Source organism: Helianthus annuus, chromosome 5, assembly GCF_002127325.2.
Source record: "Helianthus annuus cultivar XRQ/B chromosome 5, HanXRQr2.0-SUNRISE, whole genome shotgun sequence".
Classification (NCBI taxonomy): Eukaryota; Viridiplantae; Streptophyta; class Magnoliopsida; order Asterales; family Asteraceae; genus Helianthus; species Helianthus annuus.
The window spans coordinates 168,909,779-168,925,820 of NC_035437.2; the positions used below are offsets into that span (position 1 = coordinate 168,909,779).

The 16,042-nt window shown below is 37.2% G+C and overlaps 2 protein-coding genes across 2 annotated transcripts; one reads left to right on the forward strand and one right to left on the reverse strand.

The window, feature by feature from the left end:
• Positions 1-639: 639 nt before the first annotated feature.
• On the forward strand, positions 640-2,107 carry LOC110941950 (E3 ubiquitin-protein ligase CIP8). Its single transcript, XM_022183649.2, has one exon. The coding sequence runs from the start codon at positions 750-752 to the stop codon at positions 1,950-1,952; it is 1,203 nt and encodes a 400-aa protein (XP_022039341.1). The 5' UTR covers positions 640-749; the 3' UTR covers positions 1,953-2,107.
• Positions 2,108-2,145: 38 nt separating this feature from the next.
• LOC110941949 (pentatricopeptide repeat-containing protein At1g18485) lies at positions 2,146-4,954 on the reverse strand. Its single transcript, XM_022183648.2, has one exon. The coding sequence runs from the start codon at positions 4,878-4,880 to the stop codon at positions 2,211-2,213; it is 2,670 nt and encodes an 889-aa protein (XP_022039340.1). The 5' UTR covers positions 4,881-4,954; the 3' UTR covers positions 2,146-2,210.
• Positions 4,955-16,042: the final 11,088 nt, after the last annotated feature.

Here is a 16,042-nt window from a genome sequence, read left to right on the forward strand (position 1 = left end):
AAAAACCCGAACCCAGGTATTAGAAAAACCTGGTTTTTTTAAACTTGAACCCAACCCTACCCGTAGGGTAGCTGGGTAGGGACCGGGTATGCATATTTTGTTCAATACCCGAACCCGAAACCAGGTTTTTTCGTACCTGTTTTGTACCCGGGTTTTCAGCATACCCGATTTTCCTTAAAACATGTACCCGGGTTTTCATAATACCCATAACCGGGTTTTCGTAATACCTGGATCCGTGGTGTACAACAACCTTTTTTTGAACGTTCAGAGTTTGTGTGAGGCTTTTTTGGGCATAATTTCAAGGCATACAATATGTAAACATAAAGGCTTCCATTATATTTCTATGTTTTATGCCAAAAAAATAAATCGAAAACCCGATCTATACCTGAACCCGAACCATACCTGATCAATACCCGAACCTACCCGGACCCGCAAATAGGGTATTCTAATACCCGGGTATTGAAAACCCGAACCCGAACCCGGGTACACAGAGTATAGATTTTCTGGCCAAAACCCGAACCCGAGCCCGACCCAGGTATGACCAATACCTGAAAAGTTAAAATCCGGTCTTACCCGAACCCGGTATATACCCGAACCCGGTATTAGAAAAAACCCGGGTTATGCACCTCTACACCCACCCACCTATCTGAAACGGATTACGTCCGGACGAATACCTGAAAGAAATCAAATCCCCACGCTTGCAATGCTCAACAAATTAACCTTTACCATTACACATTCCTTCTTCATCAATGGCGGAGGCTTCCTACCTCCATCTCCACCCAGACGATGAACACCGACACTCCTTTTCTCCAGATCTCGACGGTTTCGATCTTTCTCCTTCAGATTGGAATCCGATCCGGATTCGTGCGTCCAATATAATCGATGATCATCAAGATAATCAGGTGAATTTCGTATTCGATACGGTTAATCATCGCTCTGAGCATGCACGTGTAATTGTGGATAATGATTTGATTGATTCTGATCTTAGGGTTAGGGTTTGTGAAAGGGGTGGTGAAAATATTGATTTAAATGATTTAGAGATGGACTTTGAGTTAGGGTTAGGGTTAGGTTTTGCTATGGAAGAACGTAATTATGATGGTGATGATGATGATGATGATTGTGGATTTATGGTTGCTGATTGTGGTGATGAGTTTATTGTGTCCGGCAACGGTGATCGGTCCGAAACATATTTTATGGGTGGAATTAGTTTGGTTGATTCGGATGAGGATCCCGAGGATCATGAGGTTATCGGTGTGGAGGATGATTTTGATATTAATGTATGCTGTGATGATGATATTGATGATGATGATGAAGCCACGCTTACGCTTTGTTGGGATGCTTTTCATCTAGAGGATGATGATTATGATGATCATCGTATCGAATGGGATGTACCTGCGCGCCAACAGTTTGAGTGGGAAGAAGTAGATGGTGATGTACGCGAAGTTTTGAATGTGTCGCCTGATGCAGAACCGGAGGCTGATAACTGGGAGGTTTTCTTGAATTCCCACAATCTTGAAACAAATCCTGCGAACGATGTGGGGTGGGAAGTTTTCTTGAATGTTGGTGATCTTGAAGGAAACCCCGATTTAGAAGATCAGTTTGACGACTACAATGATGCGGAGCACGACATGTTATTTGGGCAGTTTGCGGATAATGTTGATTCGGCTTTGGTTCAACCGCCTGCTTCCAAAAGGGCGGTTGATGATCTTTTGTCTGTGACGATGACTATTAAAGATCATGAAGATAACAACGCGCATTGTGCTGTCTGCAAGGATGAAATTGGTGTAGGGGAAATGGCTAAACAACTTCCGTGCACTCATCATTATCACGGGGATTGCATTGTTCCTTGGTTGCGTATACGAAACACCTGTCCGGTTTGTCGCCATGAGTTGCCGACTGATGATCCTGGTTATGAACGTAGGAAAGCCGAAAGGGCTGCTAGTCGTATTTGAAAAGCGACAAGGTTAGTTTCTGCGGTTTTTGAAGTTTTAGTATCAGTCCTTGAAATGTAGATATTGATATTGTTATTGAGAGAAGTTGAATTTTCTTCTTATTGAGTTCTGTAGAACAATGATTATAATGATACAAGTGATCTTTTATGTGGGTTTGTTTAATTTTTTTGATTTTTTAATTGAAATAGACATATGCTCAACAATTCTTGATTCATATACACAAGCATATACATGGGTTTAAGTAATCACCTTAGCTATTTACCAGTAATCTGCACATGAGCAACGCCCATGTCTAAAACGATGAAACCGCTTGTTGTCGCGTACAATAATCTCCCTGTCGACAGCTTTCGACACCAACTTGATAGCATTGTGACAATCTTCACAAATACGCAAATTCTTGTAAATTCTTAACGTTATACCTTTACATGCTCTTAACAAGCCGAAAGAAACAGCAAGTTTCTCGCTGTGACCCCTTAAGATATCAACTTTCTCATCTTCTGTAAGTTCATGAAGCACACATTTAGTATCGGGTTTATACCCGTAACGGGTGATATCATTCTCCAGTTTTCTCCACATGTCATGAATATCTGGAAGAATATTATCGCCCGCAAAGAAGTTATACGCTTTTCCTTCAAGTTCAATCCAACTACAACCGACTTCCTTCTTAAGCCCGCGTTTCTTCATTCGTTGCCTCATTATTCTAACATCGTCCCATCTTCCGAAACTTGCAAACAGATTTGATGACAACACATAGTTTTCCGCTTTATACGGTTCGAGTTGTAATAGCTTATCTGCAACTTTCTTTCCTAACTCCATATTACCATGAACTCTACATGAACTTAACAATGAACTCCATATTCTAGCATCGGGTTCCTCGGGCATCTCGTTAATGAGCGTCATAGCATCGTCAAACCGTCTTGCACGACCAAGCATGTCGATTAAACAAGCATAGTGTTCCAGTTTTGGCTTTACTCCGTGAACGGTTTGCATCTCATTGAAGAACCGAAGACCCTCTTTGACTAATCCACCATGATTACATGCCATTAAGATGCCAATGAATGTAAAGTCGTCCGGTTTCATGCTCATGTTCGAATCTTGCATTTCATAGAATAGTTTCATTGCCTCCTTTCCATCCCCATGAATCCCATAGGCGGTAATCAGAACCGTCCAGAGTCCGATATGGTTTTTATCTGATTGGTTAAAAACTTTTTGAGACGCGTTTACGCAACCGGTTTTCGAGTACATGTCTATGATTGAAGAGTTTACGTATACGTCCCTCGTGAGGTTTTTCTTTATCGTATAACAATGGACTGATTGTCCTAGCCTTAAAGCCGACAACTGTGTACAAGCATTTAATACACTCGTAACTGCAATCTCATACGGTTGGATCCCGCTATAAACCATCGTACGGAAGAGATTTAACGCCTCAAGTGGTTGTTTTTTCTGTGAGTAACCAGTGATCATTGCATTCCATGATACCAAATTCTTGTTTTCTAACCCATCAAAAATGATCTTTGCAGATAAGGGTTTATCACATTGAGTGTAAAATGAAAGTATTGAATTGCCGATATGTAAATCGGTTTCTAACCCGTTTCTAATCACAAACCCGTGAGCTTCTTTGCCGTATTGCAGCGACTTGAGCTCGGTACAAGCTAAAAGCAGGCTACCAATGCTGTACCAGTCAGGCTTAAACCCCAAAGACGTCATTTTTACAAATGAATCCATCGCCTTTAAAGGGTTACCGTTTTGTGCAAAGCCACTGATCAGTGAATTCCAAGAACTTAAAGGCATATTGTTCATCATCTTGAAAACATTCTCAGCCAAACGCAACGATGACCCGCATTCGCATTTTGCATAAGCTGCAACGAACGCATTTGCAACTAACTGATCAGCTTCAATCCCGTGTCGAATCGAATACCCGTGAAGCTCCTTCACTCTCAGTAGCTGTGAACGATGTAAACAAACTTTTAACACGTTTAAAATGGTGACCCGATCAGGCTTTACACTATCACTTCCGATTTGCATATCATGCAAAAGTTGAAACGCTTGTTGAGCATCACCTTCTCTAGAACAACCCAAGATAACCGAATTCCAAGTAACAACATTCTTGTTTTCGTTTCTATCAAGAACCTTTCCGGCTTCTAACATGTATCCGCATTTCAAATACATATCCATCAAAGCATTCTGCACCTTCAAATCCTGATACAACCCCAACTTAACACTCAAAGAGTGTATCATTCTCCCAAACCAAACATCTTTTTCAGCAGCACAAACCGGCAGCAAGGTTACCAACGTAGCAACATCCGGTACAATCAACTCATCTCCACTGACCAACAACTCCATGAACAAATCAATACTTTCTCGAAACCATCCATTATCCGAAAACACGGAAATCAAAGAATTCCAAGTGACCAAATTTCTTTGAGGCATTATATCAAACACCTTAACTGCATCCTCAACGATCCCGAATTTCCCATACATTGCAACCAATGAATTACCGACATAAACATCCGAAATCAAACCCATCTTCACTGCCATTCCCTGAACCACCAATCCAGATTTGAAATTTGAAATCCCGACACAGGCTTTGATCACACAAGGTAAGGTGAAATTATCAGGTGTATGATCAGTTTGCAAGAAGTGGTAAAATGCGAGTATGGCGTCATGGTATAGATCATTGTTAGTGTGTCTGCTGATGATTGTGTTCCATTGATACAAGTTGTTGTTGTACAATTGTTCGGGAAGTTTAGAGTTTGAAAGGGTTGTTTGTGTGTGGTCAGAATGTGAGGCTCCGGTGAGGGTTTTCAATTGGCGAGGAAGGTGACATGTTTTGACGAGTTTGGTATGGTTGGTGGTGGTGGTGGAGTTAAGTAGAGGTGGAGATGTATGGTGTTTTCCGACGTGTAGTGGTGGTGATGTCATAGACATAATGAAACTCTGAAGGATAATTCACCATGTAAAATCCGTTAAATGTAAAAGAGTATCCACAATAACTAAGGGTGGATGTTACGGTTGAGTTGAGTTAGGGTGTTTAAGTTTTCTCTACCAAATCGTATGCCATGTCAACTTCCCTCCTTCACTCTTCATTTTCTACTTAGACAATAGGAATGGTTTAAACACCCACTCTTCTTCACTTTGATTGGTTGTCCATTCCTCTCTCCTCTCTCTCTCCTCCATCACTCTTCTTCACTTCGGTGAATACTCACACTCACCACCCACTACCCTTCTCTCCTACTCCACACTCACCGATCCACCACCCGGAATCATTCCCCGCTCGACAACCCCCCTCCCAGAAGCCATACCGACTACCCTAAGAGCATCCACAATAAGAGATTTTTTCTCATTTTTAGAAGTCATGTCGGAGAGAGAGTGGTGAGGTGGAGGAGAGAAGGTGTTAGATTAGTTTGTGGTGAAAAAATGAAAAAAAATGAGTTTGTGAGAGGGGAAGGAAGAGAGAGGAGAGAGGAGAGAGAGAAAATGTGTTTTTATGGGTTGTGAGAGAGGCAAGAGAGAGAAACTTTGTTATTGGTTGGGCAATGCCAACATGGCAACCCAAAAACATCAAAAAAATGGATGGTTATTGAGGATGCTCTAAGCATAAAAACACCTAAAAACTTGTCTAATCATAGCTACATTAGAAAAAATACCTAAAATTCACCGAATAAGAATATCTAAAAACATAAAAAATATTGCCACATCATAATCACCTTTTACATATATTTTTAATTACCAATCTTTTTATTTTAATAAAATATTAATATATTTATCATTAGAGGGAACTTTTTAAATTTTAAAATGTAAAAAGTAAAAGTTAAGATTTTAAAATATAAATTATAGATTATAAGATATAAAATACAAAATTTTAATAAAATGTTTATAAATTTATAATTATTTTTAATATAATTTTTATGTTTATAAATCAGGTAGAGGATCCGGTAAAAAGTGCTCAAAGTGTAAAAAGTGTGAGAAGTGTATTATAACACTATATATAATACTATATAACACCATATAAACATCGTATAACAATATGTAACACCATATAATACCATATAACACTATGTAACACTATATATCATTATATAATAAATATAACACTATAGGTTGTCTGATAGCATGTCTATATTAGACGTATAGTGTTATATTTGTTATATAATGATATATAGTGTTACATAGTGTTATATGGTATTATATGGTGTTACATATTGTTATAGGTGTTTATATGGTGTTATATAGTATTATATATAGTGTTATAATACCCTTCTCACACTTCTTACACTTTGAGCACTTTTTACAGGATCTTTACCCTATAAATCATTAATAAAATGTTTATAAATTTATAATGATTTTTAATATATATATAAAACTAATAAGTTTTTTATGTTTATAAATCATTAAGATATTAGATATATGAATTGTCCTTTATTTTTTAGTTATCATCCTAACCCATTCAAGTTGCATGTGACCCCACCCTTGCCACTTTGTTCCATTTCTTAAAAAATCACTCCCACCTAACGGTGACAAACATGTTTTTTGAACGGTAATAATGATATATTATATCAAAGAAGCTAGCGAGGAACTAGCAAAAAACCCCAAACAAAGCCAATGGCTACCCAAATCCAAACCAAAGAAAGAAAATAAAACAAAAAGCACATAGAGATTTTGCCCTATGTTCTAGCCATTCAAAAGCCTCATATCTTCAAACAGCCTTTCCACTTTCCACATCTTGGATTTGAATATCTGATCATTCCTATTTGGGATTTGAATATCCTAAATGTACAATTTTGTGAGTTTGAAAAATTTTGAATCAAATAAATCATGTATGTTTGGGTAAATAAACATTCTTGGTCGATAAGGGTCGTATAGGTCGATAAGGGTCATATGGGGTCACTTTCATGCTTTTCCAGACTGAACTCCCTGCATGTCAGTAATTATACCTTAAATTCATCAAAAGTCGTGCCGATAAGCCACGTATAGCTCAATGAGAGGCGTATAAGATTTAATGCTCAAACTACCACAACCTTATACGCCTCTCATAGGGCAATGAGAGGCGTATCAAAACCCTTTTTCTGACACATTTAATGCTTTCACACTCTATACTCCCCTTATTGCCCTATACGCCTCCTCTGGGGGGGATGTGTGTTGGATATAATGTTCAATTGTCGATTATAATTCAATGTTGCCGTCAAGGTACGACCCAAAGAGTTACACTTTGGGCAACGAACATGTAACGGTGTTTTAATCGTTAATCACCGGATCACGAAATAATAAGCGTAATGAAAGAAACGAGTAATTATTTGGAATAATTACGGAGAGCCGATTTAATATTATAATTAATTTATTAATTATAATAAATTGTATATATATATTGTTAATTATCTAGATAATTAAAAAGAGAGATAATTGTTATAATTATGAGATAATTATGAAGGGTTGTGACTAGATTACAACTCCTAATCTTGGTTTGAATTAAGATATATTAGATATATCTTTAAAAAAAATCAAAATATGAAATCTCTTTCATATATATACATGTCTCGTTCCATCTTATAAGTGGTTTTTTTTAGGTTTTCAGAAGTCATAAAAGGAACTGAAGGAGCAAATAGATACGTAACTTTATACTGGTGTCGCAAAAGGAAAAAGAAGAGGAACTAACAGTTTATTGGCTATTATTAACAAACCTTTTTGTTTCTTCGTTTACGCGAAAAGGTAAGTAAAGTTTTTAAACTTTCTTTTTCTTTAGAATAAGGTTTCGTATGAAATCGTTTCAAACGAACAAACATGATTTCGTGGTCAACGATCATCTAGCGAGATCGTTCGTTGAACCAATGTGTCTTTCTTGGATGTCACGATTCTTTATTTTATTATAACCTATTTTGATTGTAATGAGATCACTGGTGGAAATGGTTTAGAACCGAACCTCGTGTACATGTTTTCCGCTGCGTTCAGTTTGTTTGACAAATTGATAAAAATTATTTTCTAAAAGTTACACGAAATTCCAACAGTGGTATCAGAGCCACCTTACAAATCAAAGTAGGTTTATTTTATAAAATAGTTATAGAATTGCATGCTTAAAATCGAGTAGGTTTGGCATAGGAACCTGTCGCGTATAATAGTTATAAGCCAGTTTGTATTAAGGCCAAAAATGAACACTTGTCAAAGTCCTCTTTGATAAAATACTTGGCCTTGACCTATTTTGTTTAGCTTAATGATCGTACGATGCAAATCCGGGTTAAGACTTTTTTTTACATAACACGCGTACAAAATTAGCTTTTGGAGCTACGTGCGTTAAATAAAAAAAAGGAAAACATAAATTAAAATAATGATTTTTAATATATACCAAATTAAAATATTAAATTGAAATTTTGTACGGAAATTTAAAATTTTGTTTTGACTTTTCCTTTTGAATATTTAAAGGAAATTTAAGTTTTCTTTATATTAAACTTTGATAGGGTTCCCCAAAATGCTATGATGATTCCAGAACTTCAGAAGAATCTGGAAAACTTGGGAGCATATGAGATGAGTGAGCAGCTGAAAAACATGTTTCAGCAGCAAGCTCGTCATGAGCGTTTTGAGGTGATGAGATCTCTCATTACATGTCGCATGCAGGAAGGTACTTCGGTCAGTTCTCATGTACTGAAAATGAAGTCTTTCGTTGATCAACTGGAGCGTCTGAACACACCCCTTAGTAATGAGTTAGCCACAGATGTGATCCTTAACTCGCTACCCAATTCATATCATCAGTTTGTTTTGAACTATAACATGAATGGGTGGGAAAGAACGATCCCAGAGTTGCATCAGATGCTAAAAACTGCTGAGACAAACATCCCAACTAAGGGCAATCCAGTGTTGGCGATCAGGGAAGGAAGAATTACCAAGAAAAAGTTATCCAAGGGAAAAGGCAAGGCGAGTAAGCAAGACAAGGGCAAAGGCAAAAAGGTTGCCACTCCGAAGGCAAAGCCTCATAAAGATGCCAAGTGTTTTCACTGTGTTGAGTTCGGGCATTGGAAGAGGAACTGTCCCAAGTACGTGGCTGAGTTGAAGCTTAAGAAGCTGCAAATAGGAGAATCCTCAGGTATACATGTTATTGATCTATTTTCCTTTTCGAGCAAATCTTGGGTGTTTGACACTGGATGTGGTTTTCACATTTGTAATGATTTGCAGGGACTAAAAAGGATTAGGAAGCTGAAGCAGGGTGACTTAGAGCTGCACGTTGGGAACGGGCAGAATGTTGCTGTGAAGGCAGTTGGAGAATTTATTCTTGAATTACCTTCTGGATTGTTTATTTCTTTAGACAATTTTTTTTATGTTCCTAGTTTGACTAAGAATATTATTTCTGTTTCTGCTTTAAGAGAACAAGGTTTTAATTATGCTTTTGATATTGTTAATGGTAGCATTTCTGCATTTTTAAATGGTGTGTTCTATTTTGAGGCTAAGCCTCACAATGGTGTCTATGAAATAGATACTTCTAACAATAGATCAAATAATATAGTATGCTCTCTTTCCTCTAAACGTGTTAAAACTAGCTTTAATCAAACATATCGTTGGCATTGTCGTCTTGGCCATATTAACATCAATCACATGAGGAAGCTCCAGATCGCAGGGATTCTAGAATCCACGGGTCAAGAGACTTATGATTTATGCGAATGTTGTCTAAGTGGCAAGATGACTAAGGCCCCTTTTACTGGAACTAGTGAAAGGGCCAAAGACCTGTTAGGACTCATACATACTGATGTATGTGGTCCATTCAGGACTATGTCAAGGAACGGGGAAAGATACTTCGTTACATTTACTAATGATTATAGTAGATATGGATATGTTTATCTTATGAAGTTTAAACATGAAACCTTTGAAAAGTTCAAAGAATTCCAAAATGAAGTACAAAATCAACTAGGGAAAACGATTAAGGCACTTCGATCCGATCGAGGCGGTGAATACATTAATCAAGAGTTTAATGAACATCTCAAGAAGTGTGGGATTATATCCCAACTAACTCCACCTGGAACACCACAACTTAATGGTGTGTCTGAGAGGAGAAATCGAACCTTATTAGATATGGTTCGATCAATGATGTGTCGTACAAACTTACCACACTCCTTTTGGAGTTATGCTTTTGAAACTGCTACACGTCTTGTAAATATTGCTCCTACTAAAAAGGTAGAAAAGACACCATATGAGATGCGGCATGGTAAACCACCTAAAGTCTCTTACCTTCGCATATGGGGATGTAACGCTTATGTTACCAGTGAGTCTTCGGACAAACTTGATCCTCGCGGTGAAAAAGTTGTTTTCATTGGATATGCATATCCGGTTGGTTATTATTTCTATAATCCTGCTGAAAATAGAGTTTTCACTAAGCGTCGAGGAACATTCCTAGAGGATGAGCTTATGGCGCGAGGAATTGGAGATAATCTTGTGGATCTTGAGGAAATTCGAGAACCACAAATTGATCAACCAATAGTCGAATCTGCCTCTCAACAAAATATTGTTGAACCTGAACCTGAGAGGATTCAGGAATCCGATGTAACACTAGGCAGCCGCAGAAGTACGAGGGATCGTCATGGACCTGATAGGTATTCACCTGATAAGTACGTCTTGATAATTGATCAAGAAGAGCCCTCAACCTACAAAGCTGCGATTTCAGGTAATGAATCTGAAAAATGGCTCGAAGCCATGGGCGTCGAGATGCAATCCATGTATGACAACCAAGTCTGGGATTTGGTTGAACTTCCTCCCGAATGTTGGACTGTAGGAAGTAAATGGGTTTTCAAGTTGAAAACAGACATGGATGGAAATGTGCAAACCTATAAGGCTCGTTTGGTTGCTAAAGGTTTTACTCAGACTCAAGGAGTTGATTATGAGGAAACCTTCTCGCCAGTAGCCATGCTTAAGTCTATTAGGATTCTACTTGCCATAGCCGCGTATTATGACTACGAGATATGGCAAATGGATGTTAAAACCGCGTTCCTAAATGGACACCTTACAAAAGATGTCTATATGGAGCAACCTGAAGGTTTTGTAGATCCTAAGAATCCTAAGAAAGTTTGCAAGTTGAATAAATCCATTTATGGATTGAAACAAGCATCTCGAAGCTGGAATCTTCGTTTTGATCAGAAAATCAAACAATTTGATTTTATAAAAAATGAAGATGAGCCGTGTGTTTACAAGAAGGCAAGTGGGAGTTCTATTACTTTTCTAATCCTGTATGTAGATGACATACTTCTCATTGGAAACAATATCCCGATGTTGCAGGACGTTAAGTCCTGGCTTGGTAAATGTTTCTCAATGATGGATCTTGGAGAAGCTGCTTATATTCTAGGAATAAAGATTTATAGAGATAGATCTAAGCGGCTACTTGGACTTAGTCAAAGTACGTATATCGATAAGGTCATTCGGCGCTTTTCGATGCAAGATTCCAAGAAGGGTCTCTTGCCAATGGCAAGTGGAACCGTACTGAATAGTCATCAGTGTCCCAAATTGGACAAAGATAAAGAGGATATGAAAAAGGTTCCATATGCCTCTGCTATCGGTTCCATCATGTATGCCATGTTATGTACTAGACCGGACGTATCGTTTGCTCTGAGCTTGACTAGCAGATATCAACAGAATCCTGGTAAAAGTCACTGGATTGCTGTGAAAAATATCCTAAAGTACTTAAAAAGAACTAAGGATATGTTTCTGATATTTGGCGGTTTGGAAGAAGAGATGAGAGTAAAGTGTTACACTGATGCAAGCTTCCAAACGGATCGTGATGATTCACGATCTCAGACAGGCTATGTTTTTACTTTAAATGGTGGTGCTATAACTTGGAAGAGTTCTAAGCAAAGCGTGGTGGCTCAGTCGACCACTGAATCAGAATATATAGCGGCTTCAGAAGCTGCTAAGGAGGCTGTTTGGATGAAAAAGTTCATTGCTGATCTCGGAGTTATACCAAGCATACAGAAGCCTATCGAGATATTTTGCGACAATACATGTGCAATTGCTCAGGCAAAGGAACCAAGGTCGCATCACAGCACGAAGCATATTCTCAGAAAATTCCATTACATACGGGAAGTTTTGGAAAGAGGAGACATCGTAGTAGAGAAAATCGATACTGATCAGAATCTAGCGGACCCGTTTACTAAGCCTATACCTCAAGTGAAACACGAGAAGCATGCAGATAGTATAGGTCTTAGATATGCTAGACAATGTGTCTGATTTTGTAATTTAGTAATTTGGTGCATTTTGAACTGTAAACAGTATTTTATGTTTATTTGAATTTAATGGTTGAATGTCTTTTAAACTATTATATCTGTGTTCAAATATTAGTACGTTAAGTATCTATGAATATTGTATTCTGAAATGTCCGTAGTCTATCAGATTCGTGAGAACCAATCTGGTAAAAGACTATTGTGAATTAGATGATTGATCCATATAATGGATACTCAAAGTGTTGAGAACCATATTCACTGATATGATTAGTTGAATCATATTGGGCGTAACTCGTTTCAAAATGATCTTCATGGATCTTAGTCATAAGACGTTTTGAATAGGTACGATCATTGTATCCTTAGACCTGCGGTACATACTAGAACTAACTTAAATGAATGGTTGCTCTTTGATTCTATCTGACGCTGTACGTAACTGGCAGTAATAAGGATAGTTTTAGGAATGATCTGAAGTTTAGTGGGAGTTGTTTGTAGCTAAAGGGATTTGTGCTTCTATACTTAGAAGAGGAACACTCTGGCGCCTTTCGTTGGTTTGAACTGGTGTTAAACGTGTGGCCACGCTCGAACTAGTAGTAGTTTGATAAACCACTTTAAATCAGGAACGAAATTATAAATGGTTGAATAATATATGAGAATGAATTGGATCCATGTCTCATGTTCAACAAGTGTTCAATACAGAGGGATAAGTGAGCCGATAATCGGGGCTATAGTATTTGCATAATTTAAGAACTAATTAGTGCAAAGAATTAGTTGACATGAATTTTTCATACCTTGCCGGGGGCAATATGATGCAGCTAGGCACCCACTATTGTCTACATTGAAACTTAATCGGCCAATCGACCAAGTGGGAGATTGTTGGATATAATGTTCAATTGTCGATTATAATTCAATGTTGCCGTCAAGGTACGACCCAAAGAGTTACACTTTGGGCAACGAACATGTAACGGTGTTTTAATCGTTAATAACCGGATCACGAAATAATAAGCGTAATGAAAGAAACGGGTAATTACTTGGAATAATTACGGAGAGCCGATTTAATATTATAATTAATTTATTAATTATAATAAATTGTATATATATATTGTTAATTATCTAGATAATTAAAAAGAGAGATAATTGTTATAATTATGAGATAATTATGAAGGGGTTGTGATTAGATTACAACTCCTAATCTTGGTTTGAATTAAGATATATTAGATATATCTTTAAAAAAAATCAAAATATGAAATCTCTTTCATATATATATACATGTCTCGTTCCATCTTATAAGTGGTTTTTTTTTAGGTTTTAAAAGTCATAAAAGGAACTGAAGGAACAAATAGATACGTAACTTTATACTGGTGTCGCAAAAGGAAAAAGAAGAGGAACTAACAGTTTATTGGCTATTATTAACAAACCTTCTTGTTTCTTCGTTTACGCGAAAAGGTAAGTAAAGTTTTTAAACTTTATTTTTCTTTAGAATAAGGTTTCGTATGAAATCGTTTCAAACGAACAAACATGATTTCGTGGTCAACGATCATCTAGCGAGATCGTTCGTTGAACCAAGGTGTCTTTCTTGGATGTCACGATTCTTTATTTTATTATAACCTATTTTGATTGTAATGAGATCACTGGTGGAAATGGTTTAGAACCGAACCTCGTGTACATGTTTTCCGCTGCGTTCAGTTTGTTTGACAAATTGATAAAAATTATTTTCTAAAATTTACACGAAATTCCAACAATGTGCACTTAAAAAGTGGGGATGTATCAATACTTATAATGCTTCGAATCTGAAAGCAATAGAATATTAAAATTAAAAAATTAATTTTATGTAATGTTTAACTTTTATGTTTTATTTTAATGTATTGTTTAACTTTTATTTATTATTTTTTTTACGAAATGTTTAAATTTTTATGTATATCGTACTTACCACAACACCAATGGTGATAAAGACCATTTCAAAGCGACTAGCTTCATCAGTCAATTTGTGAGCAACTATTCTTGGACAACGAACCACAGTAATCACAAACGCAGTCACAGTCTCCCAAATCCAAGTACCGTGGTGCGAAAGGCGACGGACGTGTCATCTTATGTGGCATGGTGGCAATACATAGGCACCAAGCCGGCCATATTGCGGTCACATCTCGACATCTAAAGCGTAGACGAAAGTGTTAAAAAATTGAAATAAGAGTAAGAACTAAACATCAGTTATACCAAACATATTACGAATACATAAAGTTGAATTTATCATTAAAAACACGAGGTTTTTTCATCTGGGTAACTTTAAAACTTGTACCTATATTGACTATTTTATTGTCAACTAGTATTAAGGCCCCCGCGTTGCGGCGGGGGCATAGACCGTGCCAAGTAGCACTAATACTACACAACTACCAACGACAAGCAGCACGAAAAAGCTCGTAAAAACAAAATAAATAAAAAGGAAAAAATAACACCAAACGAAAAGCATACGTAAAATCATCGAACCACGCATGCCCGTTGCGGCATGTTAATGCGAAGAAATTAGACTGAAATGTAAAAATAGAAAAGAATAACTAAGTCGACCTAAGACCACGCGCGTTGCGACGAACCTGTCAAACAGGGAAAAATAGACGAGTTGTGATGGTCCTGTCAAACGGGAAAAAATAGTAAAAAAAACGTTGAAACCCACACGTACGTTACGGCGCGTGGGCCGATCAGAGGGCAAAACGACAAGGTGGCCGGTCGAAAGGCGACGAAACCCTTTCCTCGTTTCTTTCTCCTTGTCATCTCGCTCTTAATCGCCCATTATCTTCATATGAACGCAAGCTGTAAATGTGGGGGAACTCGAATGTAAACGGAGGACACGTATGTAGATGGTGGGATGTGTGTAATGTTATTGTTTAACCTAGTGTGAAACAAAAGGTACAACAAATAAACCAAACAATATAAATAACCCAAACATAAAACAATAACTAAGCAAGAAGTACAACCAAGTATTGCACAAACATATTCCAAATTAATAGTATATAAACCCAAACATAAAACAATAACTAAGCAAGAAGTACAACCAAGTATTGCACAAACATATTCCAAATTAATAGTATATAAATATAAATAAATGTGCATCTCATCTCAAGTGACTGACTAAGTCACTTTTTGTACCTATAGTCTGTTTGTCTAAAGTCTTAAGAATAATCTTGTTTTGTCAAAAAGTTTAGACTAAGTTTAGACTTGTTAAGGTTTATCTTAGTGATTTATGATTTAACCATCAGTTCTATTTTAATGGACCTCAAAAGTCATTGATGAAGCTTTGACCTTTTTGCCATCCACCAAAATGACTCTTCCTTACCATTAAAGCATGAGTAACTGCACAATTAACTTGTGTTTTAATAAACACTTATTTTTCTAATTTGGTGGGTGTAATTATATAATGAGTGCAGTGTAAACAATGAGGCAAATAAGGGTACCTGTCGGTTGACCAACACGTAGCATGTTTTGTCGTCTCTAAAAGCTGGATCCCATTTGTGTATAACGCGCACATGTATTGGTGACACAGCTCCTTCTGGTCTAAGGGTAGGGTTGATATTTCCGTGTCGTTCATCTTCTGCTACTTGTTTTCAAGAAAAAACTACAACATTAGTCATTAGGTTTGATTAAAAAAATCCACATCAATCTTTCATATCCATCAGGCTGATATGGGAGTGTTTGTTTATTTGTATTGTGCTCAAGTGGACAGATTGGATCTGACTTGTTTCTTAATCCTCTCGACCCAAATTTCAGAATCGGTTTTCCAACCATTTCTATAAAAATCCATGCACCATACTTTCATAAGTCTACTGATTCGTTCATACCCCTTTCGGCATATATTTTGAAACAACTTGCAAGCATCATCCACTTGTTTAATACATAATTTCCTTAACATCCTAT